This window comes from Crocodylus porosus, unplaced genomic scaffold, assembly GCF_001723895.1.
Source record: "Crocodylus porosus isolate Cpor-Errol unplaced genomic scaffold, CroPor_comp1, whole genome shotgun sequence".
Lineage (NCBI taxonomy): Eukaryota > Metazoa > Chordata > Crocodylia > Crocodylidae > Crocodylus > Crocodylus porosus.
Window position 1 is genome coordinate 150639805 of NW_017728886.1, and position 15295 is coordinate 150655099.

The 15295-nt window shown below is 42.3% G+C and overlaps 1 protein-coding gene across 1 annotated transcript in view; it reads left to right on the forward strand.

Moving 5' to 3' along the window:
* Positions 1 to 15295, forward strand: part of BMP6 (bone morphogenetic protein 6) — a gene marked incomplete at its 5' end in the record, with an annotated part of 147674 nt that overhangs the window by 113703 nt on the left and 18676 nt on the right. The window contains one exon of the mRNA XM_019539213.1: positions 13854 to 14002. Within this exon, the coding sequence (XP_019394758.1) occupies positions 13854 to 14002 (149 nt within the window). The remainder of the gene's footprint in view (positions 1 to 13853; positions 14003 to 15295) is intronic.

A 15295-nucleotide genomic window follows, 5' to 3' on the forward strand; every position in this document is an offset into this window, starting at 1 on the left:
CTCACAGCACTTTTTTTGGGGAGAGATGTGGGATGGATGAGAGAGTAGTTAGCTAAAGAAGCATGAACTTGGGAAGCCCTTATGGTTTGTGTGACTGGGACCCTTGTCTGTGCAGACAAGGGCAAAATTTGGCCCATAAATTCTTGAAATCACTTAAGAACTTGTGTCCCTCTCTTTTCTAGTCTTTAGTTACATGATTGCTATGGGCTTTTTTATTTTATTATAAATAGACTATTTCTTGCTTGCACGCATGCATGCACACACACAGTCATGGGGCTGTCTGTTCTGCACCATCTTTGTTTTGACTCTCTAGGATACAGTTGCCAGACTTATCTGCATGACCAAATTGGTGTAAGAGTTGTAGTTTTTGTCCCTTGCTTCTCTTTATACTTCCATGCAGTCTTGTGCCAACATCTGTGCCCAGAAAAGTCTATGAATAAACACACATATACTGTATTTTTACAATAAATTCCCTTTTTGGATGACTTAATGAAGTATTAAAGCACGCTTTCTTTGAGAACGGCTTTATCCTTTGGTTATCAATCCACTTTTAATGAAGAAAAATCTTTTTTTTTCATTTCAGTGAATCATTTGAAATACATTGTTTTCTTTTCCTGTTGGGAACAATGTTTGAAGTCTCAAAAGCTGAAAATTACTACTTTTTTAAAAGAAGCAAGCAAAATGTTTGTTGGATTTGTATGGGGTTCCAGCAGCTATTCTATTAGCCAAAAAAGAACAGCTGCCTTTTACTTAAAAGACAGTGTTGTGTCATACTTCCTTTAGACTAATCGTTTGTATAAAGGCCTGATATTTCCTGACATTTGATGATGTTGTATTAAATGAGGAAGTCTGGAGAGATTCTGAATGCTAGCCAAAGATCTATAATTCAGCTAAACTGAGGAAAAGGGAGGGGAAGTTCTAGTTGGATTTCGGGTGAGCTAAAGTGAATTTAGTGTTTATGAAAAGTGATGGATTCACAGTATTATTGGTTGCTGTGTCTCCCTTCCTTCCCGTCTCTGTAGAACAGGTACAGATTAAGAAACTGCAAGACCACCTTTCTCATACTGTTCTACTTGCAGTTATTACTCAACCCTAATAAAAAAGATTCACCCCTAGACCCAATACATAATTCTTGTTTGGTCATTAATTTTCTTCCTCGAAGTGCCAGTAAGAGATGCCAATTTAATGGTTTTACGGTGCAGACATTTATCTTATAATAAAACATGTGAGCCGACCAGTCCTTTGCTATCTAAAAGAGAGATTCTGAGTGTGAGTTTGTACCAAAAAAACACAACCAACTAACAGTGAATTACCCGAGCACAAGGGGGAGAACTGGATGAATTCGGGAAAGTAAGGAGAGAGGACCTCAATAACAGGGCAGAGCAGAGTGGTTCTCAACCTCTGGAGGTTCAAGGAACCCCTCGTTAGTTAGACTCAGGGCAGCCTTTGGAAAATGCCAGCTTTAACTTTCACTTGTTTTTTGACTATAGAAAAATAATAGAGCAAGTCTTCTGTTGAAGAGAACTCAGAAAGGTCACAAAAGGTCACACTATGGACTCTTGTTTGAAATCTCTGGGTATATCTTGTGAATCATGCACACGCGCACAAACTAACAATGCCTAATATTGCATGCCACCCTGCAGCACCCTTAAAAAAACCTTGTGGCACCCCAGGGTGTTGCAGCACCCTGGCTAAGAATCACTGGAGTAGAAGGTTGAGAAGCATCTGAAATAAAAGAGCTGGAGAAGAAGCAAGAAGGGATAGAAATAAGAGAATTACCTCTTCACAAAGTCATCCTGAAATTAATCAGAGGGTGCATGAAACATTAATACTCCTCTCCTCTGTCTGAAGACAACCCTTCAGATAACCACCCCTATAAGGAACGAGATTTGGTATGGAGAAAGATGTATGGGGCTCAGTGTGTATGTGTAAGGGGCTGGTATATAATCATAGAAATTAAGGGCTGGAAGGGATCTCAGAAGATTGAGTCCAACCCTCCTGCTAATAAAAGTACTGTCATTCAGAACTTAAGGCAGGAAAAAAAACTATATGGATTTTAACAGAGTCATAAGGTGCTGATAACTGCCAGAGTGTGGTTAGATGACATGACAGTAAAAAACACACTTGAGCCCTGTCCATACTGTGGTTGGTTTTCTGTCACTACTTTACCAGCATTGACACTGCACTAGGGTTCAGTTATGGTTCCTATTTTTGCATGAAAACAGGCACTCAGAGCAATGCCACTGAAGTATAAAAAGAAAACTTTTTTTTTATACTTACTTGCTAGTGTCAGTAATGTTTTTAACTCCCCATTGCCTAGGTGTTGAGTTTTTGTTAAAAATCAAATCCTTGTGAAAGGCCACAGTTTGTCATTACAAAAACACAGATATTAGCAAAACATGAAATTCTTGAAGACAGGTTAGCTTTCTAGCCAGCCATACACATCTTTTGAAACACCACTGAACCCCAGTGCAGTTGCATCATACAGCCTTTCTTAATGTTTGTAGAGAGAACAGCCCTGTTACAAACTGAGATAATGTTTGACTGATTCTAAGTGGAGCAGTCTTAAGAGTTTGAAACAAATTATAGGAGGGAAAATTGGACATCCATTGGATCCTCCTTCTCTTCAGCACTATCTTTCCAAAGACTAAAGTGTTATTGTATCTTGGTTGCCACCGCATAGCCATAAGGGCATTCTTTTTTAATCTCTTTTTCTTTTTTAACTACAGAGTAAAGGAAAGGTTTAAAGCCAAAAGAATTTAAGAACACATTGGTTTTAAAGAGCTTGTGATCATCTTCATGATAACTAAAGGGTGACATTTCACTTCAGAAGGCATTGTAGGCTGTAATATTGCAACCTGCTCCTTTCCTCTTTTTATAATACTGGTGTAGACCGAAGGGAATTCAATCCTATTTACACTGGGTGTGTCTACACAAGATGCTACTTCAAAGTGGTTACTGCGCATTTATTTAGTACTTGATTATACCAGTACTAAATAAATGTGCAGTAACCAAAGTTACTGCACAGTAACAGCAGTGAACACCTTTTTAGTGATACTACTGCACAGTAGCCTAATATTACTGCACAGTAGTGTATTAACACTGTTGGTGCTGTGATGCTCTACTGCGCAGTATTATTTGGCTACTGTGCAGTTAGCATCTCATATAAACACACCCACTGTGTTCCAAATATACAGATAATACTGAGTTTGTGGAAAACTGGCTAGGGAACTTTAGAGGTCTGAAACTTAGGGAATGGGCTATACATTTCAAAGACACCAGAAATGTGAAGGAAAGAAATTGATTTATTTCTGGGAACAGATCATTAAGTTTGCTTCAGTCTGGAAACTTTCTTGCTTTCACTGAGTGAGGTGTCAGGTCAGGGGTGGGGAAGGAAGAGGCTGTGGTTGATCAAAGATGTCAAGCCTTGGTTGGGACAATTATTATGTTTTCAAGTGTAAATATCCTGTTAATACAGGCCTCAAAACACTCCTACGCTGTCCAAACAACTAATCTATAAAAAACATGAAGTAGTGGCTTGAGCTGAAGATCAAAGGAAGATACGGTGCCTTAATGGTCAACGTTTATTAAACAGTTTCATTTACACTGGGAATGAAATATCATGGCTTGATATGTGTAGAAAGATTCCTCTTACATGATAAGACTGAAGGTAGAGGGACATGTCCTCCCTATCCCCCATTTTTAAAGTGTGTTCTGTAGATGAACGTAATTCTTTAAGAGTTAAAGCTGGCATTATTTTTAGTTGCCAATTACAGTGGTAATAAAGCCTTCCTCTCTGCAACAGGATATTTATACAAATACCATCTGAGTTTCTAATCTACAAGGGCAATTTGATTTACAAGCAGTGTTTATAGCTTAGAAAATAAATAATGGTGTCCAACTGGATTGGAGTTCGGTTGTGGAAAACACGGCAGAGTTTAAACATCAGTCTGTTCTAGGCTAAGGTCAGATTTGTATATAGCGTGTGTATATTTGTATATTATAAAGCTATTTTTGTGATGCTATAGATAAGTGTCAGTCAGGATTTCTACTTAAACTCCTGGTATGCCTGTGCATTTGTTTAAAGTGGTTTAAAAGTCAAAGTTGTTCTGGGGTGAGTTTAGTAGATAAGTATATTCAGTCCTGCAGTGAAATTATCTTTTCCTCCAAAATCTGAAGGAAACTGCTTTGGCTGTTTTTAAGGGCAAAGAAACCCCCTATTTCTGTTTCCGTTTCCTCCTTATGGTGGAAACCAAAGCCAATTCCAAGATATATCCAGAGCATGTCGGTTTTGTGATTAAGTCTTTTAATAAAGAGTTCGAGAGACTTTTGCTGTGACATTGGGCACCTTCTTTTGGCCATTTGTCCATCTATAAAATCCGTTTTTGTTTTTGTTTTGTTTTGGGGGGGGGGGGTTGCCTCATAGGGTTATAAGGATTAAGGTCTTGATTCTATTAAGAGTTTGCTGTGCGGTTAACCCTCCATCCACAGGTAAACTTTGGTTTCCTTGGAGTTTCTCATAGATCCATGTGACAATGTTGAAACAGAGAGCCTTTCTCTTTTAGTGTTAGGCCTTGAGCTTTCATTTTTTGTGAACTTCCCTGCTCAAGAGACTAGGCTTTGGCCCAGAGGTATATAGCAAGGCAACTCTATGCCCTGGGAAGTGGCAGTGCATGGTTGCTGGGCTGCAGCTATTGGGCTACCAGCAGTGGCAGGGCAGCTGGTCAGCACCTGCCATTTTTCCTCTCCCCCAAGTGGGCACCTGGGGCTGCTTCCCTAATTGTCTCCCCACCCCCCTTAAATTATGCTACTGTCCTGGCCCAAAAACCATGGCTCTCTTTATCAGGTCTGGAAGAACTTAAGCAGCTGCAGACTTCACCCATGGGGAGGTGTGAAATCAGCAGATGTTTGCAGTATCACAGGACAGCCGTTTCAAAACAAGACAGCTTGGGTACATGCAGAAGTTACATTTAGACTGACCTAACTGTAGTTAGATCAATGTAAATGCCAGTCTGTATATTCACTCAGGAAGGTTAGATCGGGCAAGAAATGATCTAAGTTCACCTGAGGAGGTACACTAAGTTATATCAAGAATGGGTGAGACTGATTTACTGCCTATACACATTCAGAGCACAGCCCTAGGTCTGTGAAAGCCCAGCTGTTCACCCCAGCCCCCTGAGGATGTTCTTTTCTTAACCTCCCCAACACGGACTGGGCTATTTTTAGCCCCCCAATCCCCCCACCCCCAGACAGACAACCCTTCCCCACCAACAACAACCATAGACCTGCCAGCTCCCCCTCTCCTCCCAATCCCATCTACCCTTCCCACCACCCCCACTTAGATCATATTCATGGTGCAGCTCTCAGCACCAGCAAATGCCTGCACAAGTGGGACCCAGTCTACGATCATGCAATTTAAATTAAGCTTCATGATTGTAGATGGGTCCTAGGAATGTTACAGTGTTCTGGGTCCACCAGTTAAACTGGAAAAGCAAAGCTCGTGTCTGTCCAGGTAGCAGTTTTACCTGCCTCTTTGGATCAACATATCAAGGATTTTCATGTGTTTGATTACTGCACATGACAGCAGAGTTCTTTGCACTACGTCCTGATATCTCAGTTCCCTGTTTCAGGAGTTATGTTCTTCTACCTCCCATGACTACGAGTCAACTGGCCTTCCATTATCTCTCTCTGAGGTAACACAACACCTATCTTAACAGTACTTGATAGGTTGTTGATGCCAACTCAGACTTCTCTATGTGACCAACATCCATTTTTTATTTCCTTCAGTTGAAAAATGAACCCCTTCAGTTCCAGTATGTCCCCAGACAAACATGAGTGGATAGACTGAGTTGTACATCATTTTAATAAAAAAAGAATACATTCTATATCTACCATGGGGTTCTTCACAGTTGCATGGTTTCTTATTACGCAGCTCTTTTCAGGAAGGCATGATAAGCAAATAAAAGTGATCTTATTGTTGTTAGACGTTCAAAGTTGTTAATATTTCATGGCTTATCTCTGTATGCATCAAGTTCTGCGCACAACATATATAGTATGTTTTATTGATAAACTCTTACGTTCTTATCTAGTTAGCACTACAAATCCCCATGAAACAAGCTGATCTTGTGTTGTTCTAGGCTGAATCTTCAAAATCTTATCTCTATGAAACCACATTTTGTTGGAGCAGATGTTCAGAGTTATTCTGATAGATATAAATTATTCTGATAGATCATACCAAGAATATTTTTTATGGAGAGCTGATAGTAGTGCATCCCATGGGTGGGAGAGTGAGGTACTCAAAAAAGTATTTATAAAGGGTTTTCATAAAAAAAATCAAGAAAATAAAATAAAGCTGTAGAACTCCACACACTTTTGTGCAAAATTAACTTTTCTGAAGTTGCTGTTATGTAGAGTCTAGACTACTATGTCAGCTTGTCTTTGAAGAAAAGTAGTCAAAAGGTTCAGCTGAGGAAAGTTTTAAGAGACTTAAAAGTAATTAATGCCTCAGTTAGTGGATGTTGAGATGTGTAACAATCCCTTAAACACCTGGCTAATTGTGAGCTTTGAAGTTAAGCCAAAAATGTTGTTCCTAGATCTGTAATTAAAATAAGATGCCTTTAACATGGCCATTAGAAGTTAAGAATTCTGTTTATTCTTACTGCCTTCTTGGGAAAACTTGTGACTAGTTGTGAAGGAAAAGAAAATAAGGCAGGACAGGAAAGTAGAAAACCTTTTTCAATATATACTTTGAAAGTTTAGGTTTTTTATAGCTCTGGTGTTTTCCTGTGGCAAAATTCCATGTTGTAATGTGTACCCAGGACGTAGAGAAATTATTTTAATCTAGAAATGTCACTAACTATCATAACAAAGGTTAACCACTAGACCTGATTGCTAATTTGACTAAACTGTAATCTAATTAGCATTCAATTAAATATTTAAGATCAACAGTCATAGAGATTTTGCTGAAAGGTTTACATGGAGGAACAAAATATATAGACTACAAGGGAAAGCACTATAATTAGATGCAAGCTATTCCTTCTATAAATATTCTGAATATATGGTCAGGATGTTGCTTTTTAAGCAAAGTAGCTATATTTGATATTCATAGCGGACAAATGAGCTCTCTTTTTTCCCAAAGTCTTAGAGTTAAATTCTGCTCTCTGATTCACACAGACAAGTCATAATTCTACTTTAGTTTGTGTGTGTGTGTGTGTGTTTCTATTTCTTTCCTTCATCTACATGTAATTGCTCCTGTGACCTTTGTTTGGAGATCCAAAGTCCCTCGAAGGGTATGAAAAGACCTTGTAATTTAGTTTGCTGGGCTTTGGATCAGACCCATAAGGTGTGGTCTGGAGGAAAGAGCTCTTGTTTTAGTTGGGACTTCCTGACTCTTCGCTTTCCAGTTCAATTACTGTGCAGTCTAAGATAAATCACTTCTCTACCTTAGTTTCCCCCATTACTTCTCTGAAGTAATAGAAATTTAGAGTGCATCTGCACATTAATTAATGCACTTTAAGTAATGCACATTAAGTCTAGTACCTACACTTGTGCTTTAATGCACATTAGCCTATTTCAATGCATGTTAAAGCATCACAAAAAATCGTGCTCTTTCACTAATGCATATTAAAATAGGCTAATGCACCTTTTTATGGTACCTCACAATGGAGGTACTAGATTTAATGTGCATTACCTAACGTGCATTAATGAGTGTGTAAGGGTATTATTATGCAAGTAAGTGCTGCAGTGTTTTGAAAAGTGTCCAGTGCTGCGACATTTACAGATATATAAGTGGTGAAATGTGCTTCAGCACTGAGAAAATGGCAGTGGCGCACTTTTGAACTAAACCACATGGGAAGTGCTTTAGTTCAAAAAGCACACCACTGCCATTTTCTGTGTGCTAACACACATTTCCCTGCTTATACAACTGCACATGGCGCAGTACGGTTCTCCTTGGCTCGTGTGTAGAGCAGACTTGATTAATCAAGTCTTCTCCAAAGCGGTGGATCTCCAATGTGTTGCGGGACAAAAAAGTGCATGTATAAATGCCTATTCTAATATTAAAAAAGCCTTAGTCTGTCTGTCTGTAACGCTGTGGGCCTACTACGCATGTGCTGCCCACAGGTTGGGGACCAGAGAGCAAGCTAGGTAGTCGGGGGCATAGTGCATTATGGCATGCTTCCTGCTGCGGCCTTCTGCTCCCTGCCACTTGCTGTCAGGAGGCGCAGTGCAGTACACCCCCAGACCACAGCTGGCAAGGAGCAGGAGATGGCGGGGAGGGAGAGGAGGGGAGTGGGCGGGGTGCACTGTGTGGCCCCACAGCAGCAAGCCCCACCCTGCCTCACCATGCCTCCAACCGCCTGTCCTGCTCCCTGGCCCCCAACCACTTCCACCCAGGGAGGGGGAGTGGGGAGGGAGGTGTGGGGGTGGTTGCACGTGGCTGGAAACGAAATGGGGGCAGCGCAGGGCATGGCCCCTTCCTGGGAGGCGGCATGGGGTGGAGCAGTGGGAGGTGGTGGTGGTGGGGTGCACAGGGCCAGACATGGGAGGAGCCGGGGTGGGGGGGAGACTCACTCCTCCTTTGGCTCCTTCATGCCATGCCCCTGGATGAGCCACAGGGTTCTGATTGCCCCATGATCTGGCTCAGGTAGGGCCCCATTCACAGTGATGGGGCCCTGGTCAGGCTGGGTTGTGAGACAGTTAGAGCTTGGTGGCTCCTCCAGAGCCACAGTGCTGGGGAACCAGGAGTGGGGGCATGTGGCCCCCCAGTCTGTGCACAGGGCAAGGGCAGCCTGCAGATGTGGGTTGTGCTCAGCCTCTGTTCCATGCCTCACTGCTGCTGCTTTGACAGTGGCGCAGCGCCATGTGAGTCCCAATGCTGGGTGGGGTGGCCAGCAAGGCACATGGTGCCGCGCTGCTGTCAATGCAGCGGCAGCAAGGCACAGAGCAGAAGCTGAGCGCAGTCCAGAGCTGCAGCCTGCCCCTGGCCTGTGTGAAGATTTGGGGGGCCATGGGCCTCCACTTCTGGTTCCCCAGCACCGGAAGGGGGCAATTTGCTAGTAGGTACTAGAAATAGGTGCATTAGCTTATTTTAATGTGCATTAGGTAAAGAGCACATTTTTTGGTGACACTTTAATGAACGTTAAATAGGCTCATATGCATTAAAGCACACATATAGATGCACTTTAACTGCAAGGCCAATATTTTACATAGCTGAAGTGCTGCACAAACATTGACAGGTTAATACTGAAACTCTGACGAATAGTAAGAGATGATTAAAATCTTAATTGGACTTCCACATTGATGAACACAAAGAGAATTGTTTGTGGACATGAAATCCTGTAGACAGTTTTAGGTGGTACTAAAGAATGCTGAATTTTGATATTGCAACCTTTTTCATTCCCTGAATTTAGGAGTCCTCCAAGTAGGCCTGAATCCATATAGTATCCTTGACATGAAGGTTGAAGACATGGTTGCACATAAACTAGTTTAAGTGATCAGAAACTGATTTAAACCTGCAACAGAACAGAAGTTCAGTGCCCGTAAACTGCTTTCAAAATGTCTGAAACCTTTTTTAGACAAGTCTGGATGGATGTAGTATCAGACTTAACTGACTTATGTCAAACCAGTTTCTGGAACATCTGTCACAGATCCCCTCCTGTATCAAGTTAACTCAGTCCCCTAGCATGCCAGGATTCTTTGCAGCCCAAGGCTATGCTATCTGCTCCAATGGAGCAGGGGTGGCTCTGCCCCCCCCCGCTTTAACAGAGCTGAAGTAGTAAAGCTTCTGCTCCCTAGCCTCTGCCTGTGCCTCTCAGCCCAGCTTGGGGCCAAGCCATGTGGGGCCATATTGAGGAGTGATAGGGGGGAACCTGCTCTTTGCACCAGGGGCAGGGAACTGCCAGTGAGGCTGGGGGATCTGGCTAGTCCCAGTTTAGAGAGACTGTTCTCTGTGAGTGGATAGCAAGGGGTTGAGGGGCATGTGCTGGGCAGCCAATCAAGGATGGTTCCTGCTCGGCTGCATTTGCGCGCCATTAGCAGTGACCAGCAGGCTTGGAGGCATGCTTTAGTGCCCCATCCCCCAGCTACTGGTGTGGGCCACTGCAAGGATCTGGCTGCATTTCTGGTTTCAAAAGTGAACATCAGTTCGCTTTAGTGTTAGTTCAATCTACGCAGTTTAGATAAACCTGCAAAGATTGAATTGATTCTGCCTGGGGCTGTTTGATTATCTGTACTTAGCTGAAAAGAAGCTTTTGAATAAAATTTTTAAACATCAGTGAGCATTAGATTCTGAGCTTGTCTTCAGTCTCTGTTCTAGACAGTCTTCCCTCTCTGGTCATTCTGTACTCCACTGCAATGTGCTTCCAGCATCTACAGTAAATGAGACGTGGAATGTACTGAGAAGTCTTGCACAACCCTGATTTGGTCTCTGAGCAAAGATTTTATTTGCATTACTGTAGCATCTCTGGTATCCAGGACTAGAACTCATTGGGTAGGCACTGTGCAAAAACAAAAGAAAAAGGTAGCCCCCAGCCCAAAGGGCTTACCGTCCAATGATATGGACAAGCACGATGGTAATCCACGTGTACCAGGTGACAGACAGTTTTAATTCTGATGTTGCCTATCTTTCAAGAACTTGACTTTGCAACTTTAACATAAGAAAATACCTTTAGAACAATGCCAAGTTTTGTTTTAAAAAAGCAAACCCAAACTCCCAAATTCCATCCAGTGGATCCATATTTATTCTCACAGGGTTAGAACCTACATAGTTTCCTCTCAGATCTCTGCCATTTGAGCCAAGGAACAACTAGTAGCAGTAATAGCTTGTCATCTTCTGTGTGAACCAGTTGCTAAAGAGAAATGGTTTTGCCAGTGGCTTCACTGCTATTTTCGGACAAGAGAAATGTTGATTCTCAAGAAAGCTGAGCTCTATTCCCAGTTCTGGATGGGGAGTGTTTTCTATTCCTTTAGTCCTTACTAGGGCATCTATTAATACAAAGGAATAAACTCTGTTGCATGTTGCGCTGGGGTTTATTGCTCCCAGGCACACTATTTGAATGTGCACCTGGGACCTCAGCACATTGAGCTAGGTCAGAGTAGCACCAGTTGGCAGAGGGCCCGGGGGGTCAGTCTGCCAGCCCAGGACTGCTCCAACATGGCTCATCATGCTGTGGAGGGCTGGCTGGGGCACAAGGGTGCCCCAGCATGAGGCTAGCCAGCAGGCGGCCTCCACACCAAAGCACCCCTGTACCCCAGGCAGCCGCATCAGAGTCTATACATGTAGTGCTGCAGAGTAAAAACTGCAGCATGGTAATACTTGTATTTACAAATACTACCCTGCTGCATTTTATTAGTTTAATAGGGCTGCATGTGTAAGCATGAGATGTTTACTGCAGAGCTAATTATTCTGCTCCACAGTAAATTTCTCATGTAGATATCCCCACAGAGTCCTTTATTTCATTTCTCCCCAAGCCAGAAACCTTCCACCTATGTGCCTTCCAGCTTGTCCCTATCTCAGTCTTTTTACCATTGCACTGAGTCTTTTCACTTTCATGGTCATGTCTGGTGACACTTGTAATATCTATTGAGTAAAACGTCAACATTTGGCTTTATATACTTATGCACCAAAAGGAAAGCTTAGGGGGAGTTAGTGAGAAAATAGTGAAAGCTTTTAGTGAAAATTGTAAATGAAAAAAAAACAACCAAAACCCTGACTTGATCTGTTGAGTAGTGTATGAACCTGCGTGTCAGTTAGATGACTCAGTGTAGGCATTCGGTGTAGGCACTTCATGTAGCATTCAGTCCTATGCAAAATGGGTTATGAGAAGATAATTTTGGTTTGGTAGCATTCTGCACCCACTTTTCACTTATTTCACGCTAACTTAAACCACTTAACAAAGTACCAGACAATGAAGAATTAGGCTATGAATTTCACCCTTCACCTCTACTTAATCTGATGCTTGTTGGCATTCATGAGCGCATTAGCTTCCTCGTATGTAGTTGCAAGGGCAAACAGTTTTTGTTGTTGGGTTTGGTTTTTGTTTTTTTCCAGGTAGAAATAATGTAGCAGTCAGTTTGGGCTTTGGTGTTTAGAGGAAGGTAGCCCTGAAGAGAGCAGAGCCAGGGCTTGCGGAGAAAAGACCGAGGAAGGGCCTCAAAATCTGCTTGAGGAGGAGAGACAGGGATGGGACTTAAAACACCCTTTTGCATCCCTGTGACCTGCATCTCTGGCTGCCAGAGACCACTCTGGCAGATCTACTAAAACTTTGGAATGATTCAGCAGTTAATTCCTCTCCTGACTTTCTGGTACTGGGGTCTCAGCTGCAGCTGCGTTTTGGAATTTCCTTAGCAGTAGTGCTCCAGAGTTTACAGTATGCTTGGGAAAGCCCAAATCTTTCAACCTTAATGTTTCCCAAATATATAGCAGCTGGCGAGCCTTACCACACACTGCTGCTGGAGGTGAAGGTCACAGGGTCTCTCCTGAAATACTCTTCCCATTGGAAGAAAGGATGCAAAGACTCCTGTGGGAAAGGCTGCTGAGTCAACCACAGAATGTGCTACTACCAAAGCGGGGGGGGAACCTTCCCACTGTAAAAATAGCTGCACTAAAAGCCCTAATATACTTAAGTGCTTATTTTTCCATGTGTCATCTCATGTAAACCAAACTTCTGGGTATTATGACATAGCATTTGGCCAAAAATAAAGTATAACTCAAACAAAACTCATTCTGAAATTAACTTGTGATGGGAGGAAGGGGCAGGTATCCTGTTTTCTTATTTTCATTATGTTATTATTACCAACGTATTTCTGCAGGAAGACTAAAGACGGGATTGATTTCAGGTCCCCATATTAGAACTGTAGTATTGGTTCATCTAAGACAAGTGTTGTACTCCTTTACTGAAAGAGTACTCCCTGTTATGGAAGAAATGGAACTGATTGCCCAGAGAGGTTGTGGACTCTCTATCCATGCAAGTTTTTAAGATCCAGCTCAACAACAAAGCCTTTGCTGGGATGATATAATTGGGGATGGTCTGCAGGGGGTTGAACTAGATGACCACCTGAGGTCTCTTCCAGCCCTAATTTTCTATGATTCTATTATTTTAATTATGAAGGGACTATGAACAAGGAAGGAATGTATATTAGAGAAAATTTATTCAACACATTTCTTCGAGACAGTTTTTTTTTTAAATTTATGATCATATTTATTTAGTCCTAGAACATGTGTGACAATCTGGAGACAACAGCCTGCCATTTATCCACAAAACAGATGTGGGAGATTAGCTGCTGGAGAACAAGATTCTCTGTTTGTCCTGCTGCTCAGGAGCGAGGTGGAGGGGATCCTCTGTCTTGGGAGTTGGGTAGTTCATTTTCTAAGTCTGTTAGGAACTTGACCTATAGATTCATTTGTAGGGGATTTATGCTAGAAGAAATGGTTGGAGTCATGAAAATCATTTCATAGCAGGCATGGAACAATCAGCATACAGCCTAGACTGGCTACCATACAGTCTAGTCCCACTTTACACCCAGGCTAATGTCAGTGGGACAGTGTTAAGATCCAGTTGCCAGTCAACCAAGATGTTATCTTAACCATTAGCTTCTTTGCAGCCACCACCTTTTTATGTCTCTGTAGCTCTCATTGGTTCCACAACTTTAAACAGCATTGACATTTTTGAAAACCAGAGTTTAGCTTTTTGAAGGCAGACCTTTGTTGATGAATTGTTGGTGACAAAGGGGCAATATTTTAATTAGTTTCTCCAGGTAACATATGGTGAAGGCATTAGGAGGGACAGTTTTGGAACAGGATAATAATGCAATTCTTCCCCCTACCCCCCCTCATATTTTGTTCTGCTTTGCAGAGACTCTGATCTGTTTTTGTTGGATACCCGGGCAGTGTGGGCCTCGGAAGAAGGCTGGCTGGAGTTTGATATTACTGCCACCAGTAACATGTGGGTGTTGAACCCTCAACACAACATGGGACTCCAGCTTAGTGTGGTGACCAGGGATGGTAAGTTAATCACCAGTATGCTGAGAATCATGCAGCATTCTTGATTGGAAATTGCAGCATTTAGTGGCAAGGCTCAAGGTAACGTCCCCAGCTAAACAGCTGTGATATGATAGCTGGAACTCAGCCTGATACAGACTCTACAGCCTAGTGCAGTCAATCTTGGCTCCTGGTCTTCCTTAGACCTAAAATGCTTTAAGTACTCGTTTTTCTTAATATATGTCTGCACACAAGCACAGATTTTGTCACACTTTACCGTTGTTCCTGAAATGGAAAGCACACATGCTCCCATTAACTCCAGGACATCTGGAAAACAGGCCAGCAAAGCTACCTATTTCCAGACCAGGGAAGAAAATAAAAGGTGGTGTTTGCTTCCTTCCCCCTTTTCCATGTACCATTTTTTTAAAGAAAAGAGGCACATTTATGATGTGTTGTAACAGCTTTAAAAGTCATGAAATAAATCAATGGCAGAAGGAAGGGCAGATCCCATTAGTCTCCATTTGTCAGTGAGATGCTCTCTCTGGTGGATGTAGTCCCTTAGATTCCATGGGTGGGAATAGCTTTGCAGACTGTGAGATAAACAACAACACTTCACAATCCATAAAGACTTCGGAAAAAGATGGAAGAAGGCAGGCTGAGGGGAGGGAAGAGGAGGAGGAAGAGGACAAAATACTGTGAACCTGAGAAAAAGGTAGAAAATACAGTAGTGAAGGAGGAGAGATAGGAAAATTTAAGAAGGGAGTAACACTAAGGAGGAACCTTGCCTTCCACCCCTTCCATTTTCTGCCTCCTATTGCTGGTAATTTCATAGAAATCAAGCAAGAGATCAGAGGGTCCGCCTTGTCTTTTGACTAGAGATACCCTTTTGGTATGAACTATTGATGTGACCACACCCCATCTCTAAGCTCTCGGTGGCAAAGGTACATCTTTCACCTCACATTTTTTTTGGCTATTCTCCCTAGTGCCTTCAGTTCTCCATTGTCTCCAATTTTGAAGATTTAGGTTTTGAATTTATCTATATCTGTAGCTATATTTATCTATACTGTATGGCATTAGAAGAGTGCATTCAGTCCCTACCTTGAAGTGTTCATATTTCACATTAATTGGAGACCATCAAGAAATAGGCCTGTGCGAAATGGCTAGTATTTGCTTCGGATTTGGCCGATTCGGGGGAGAGGGATTTGATTCCGCCATTTGAATCACTGTCCCAAATCGATTCGGCCAAATCTGATCAGACAGGCCCATTCCCCTTCCCCCACCCCTAGTACTTACCAGCTCGGAGTCGGCTGCAGCTCC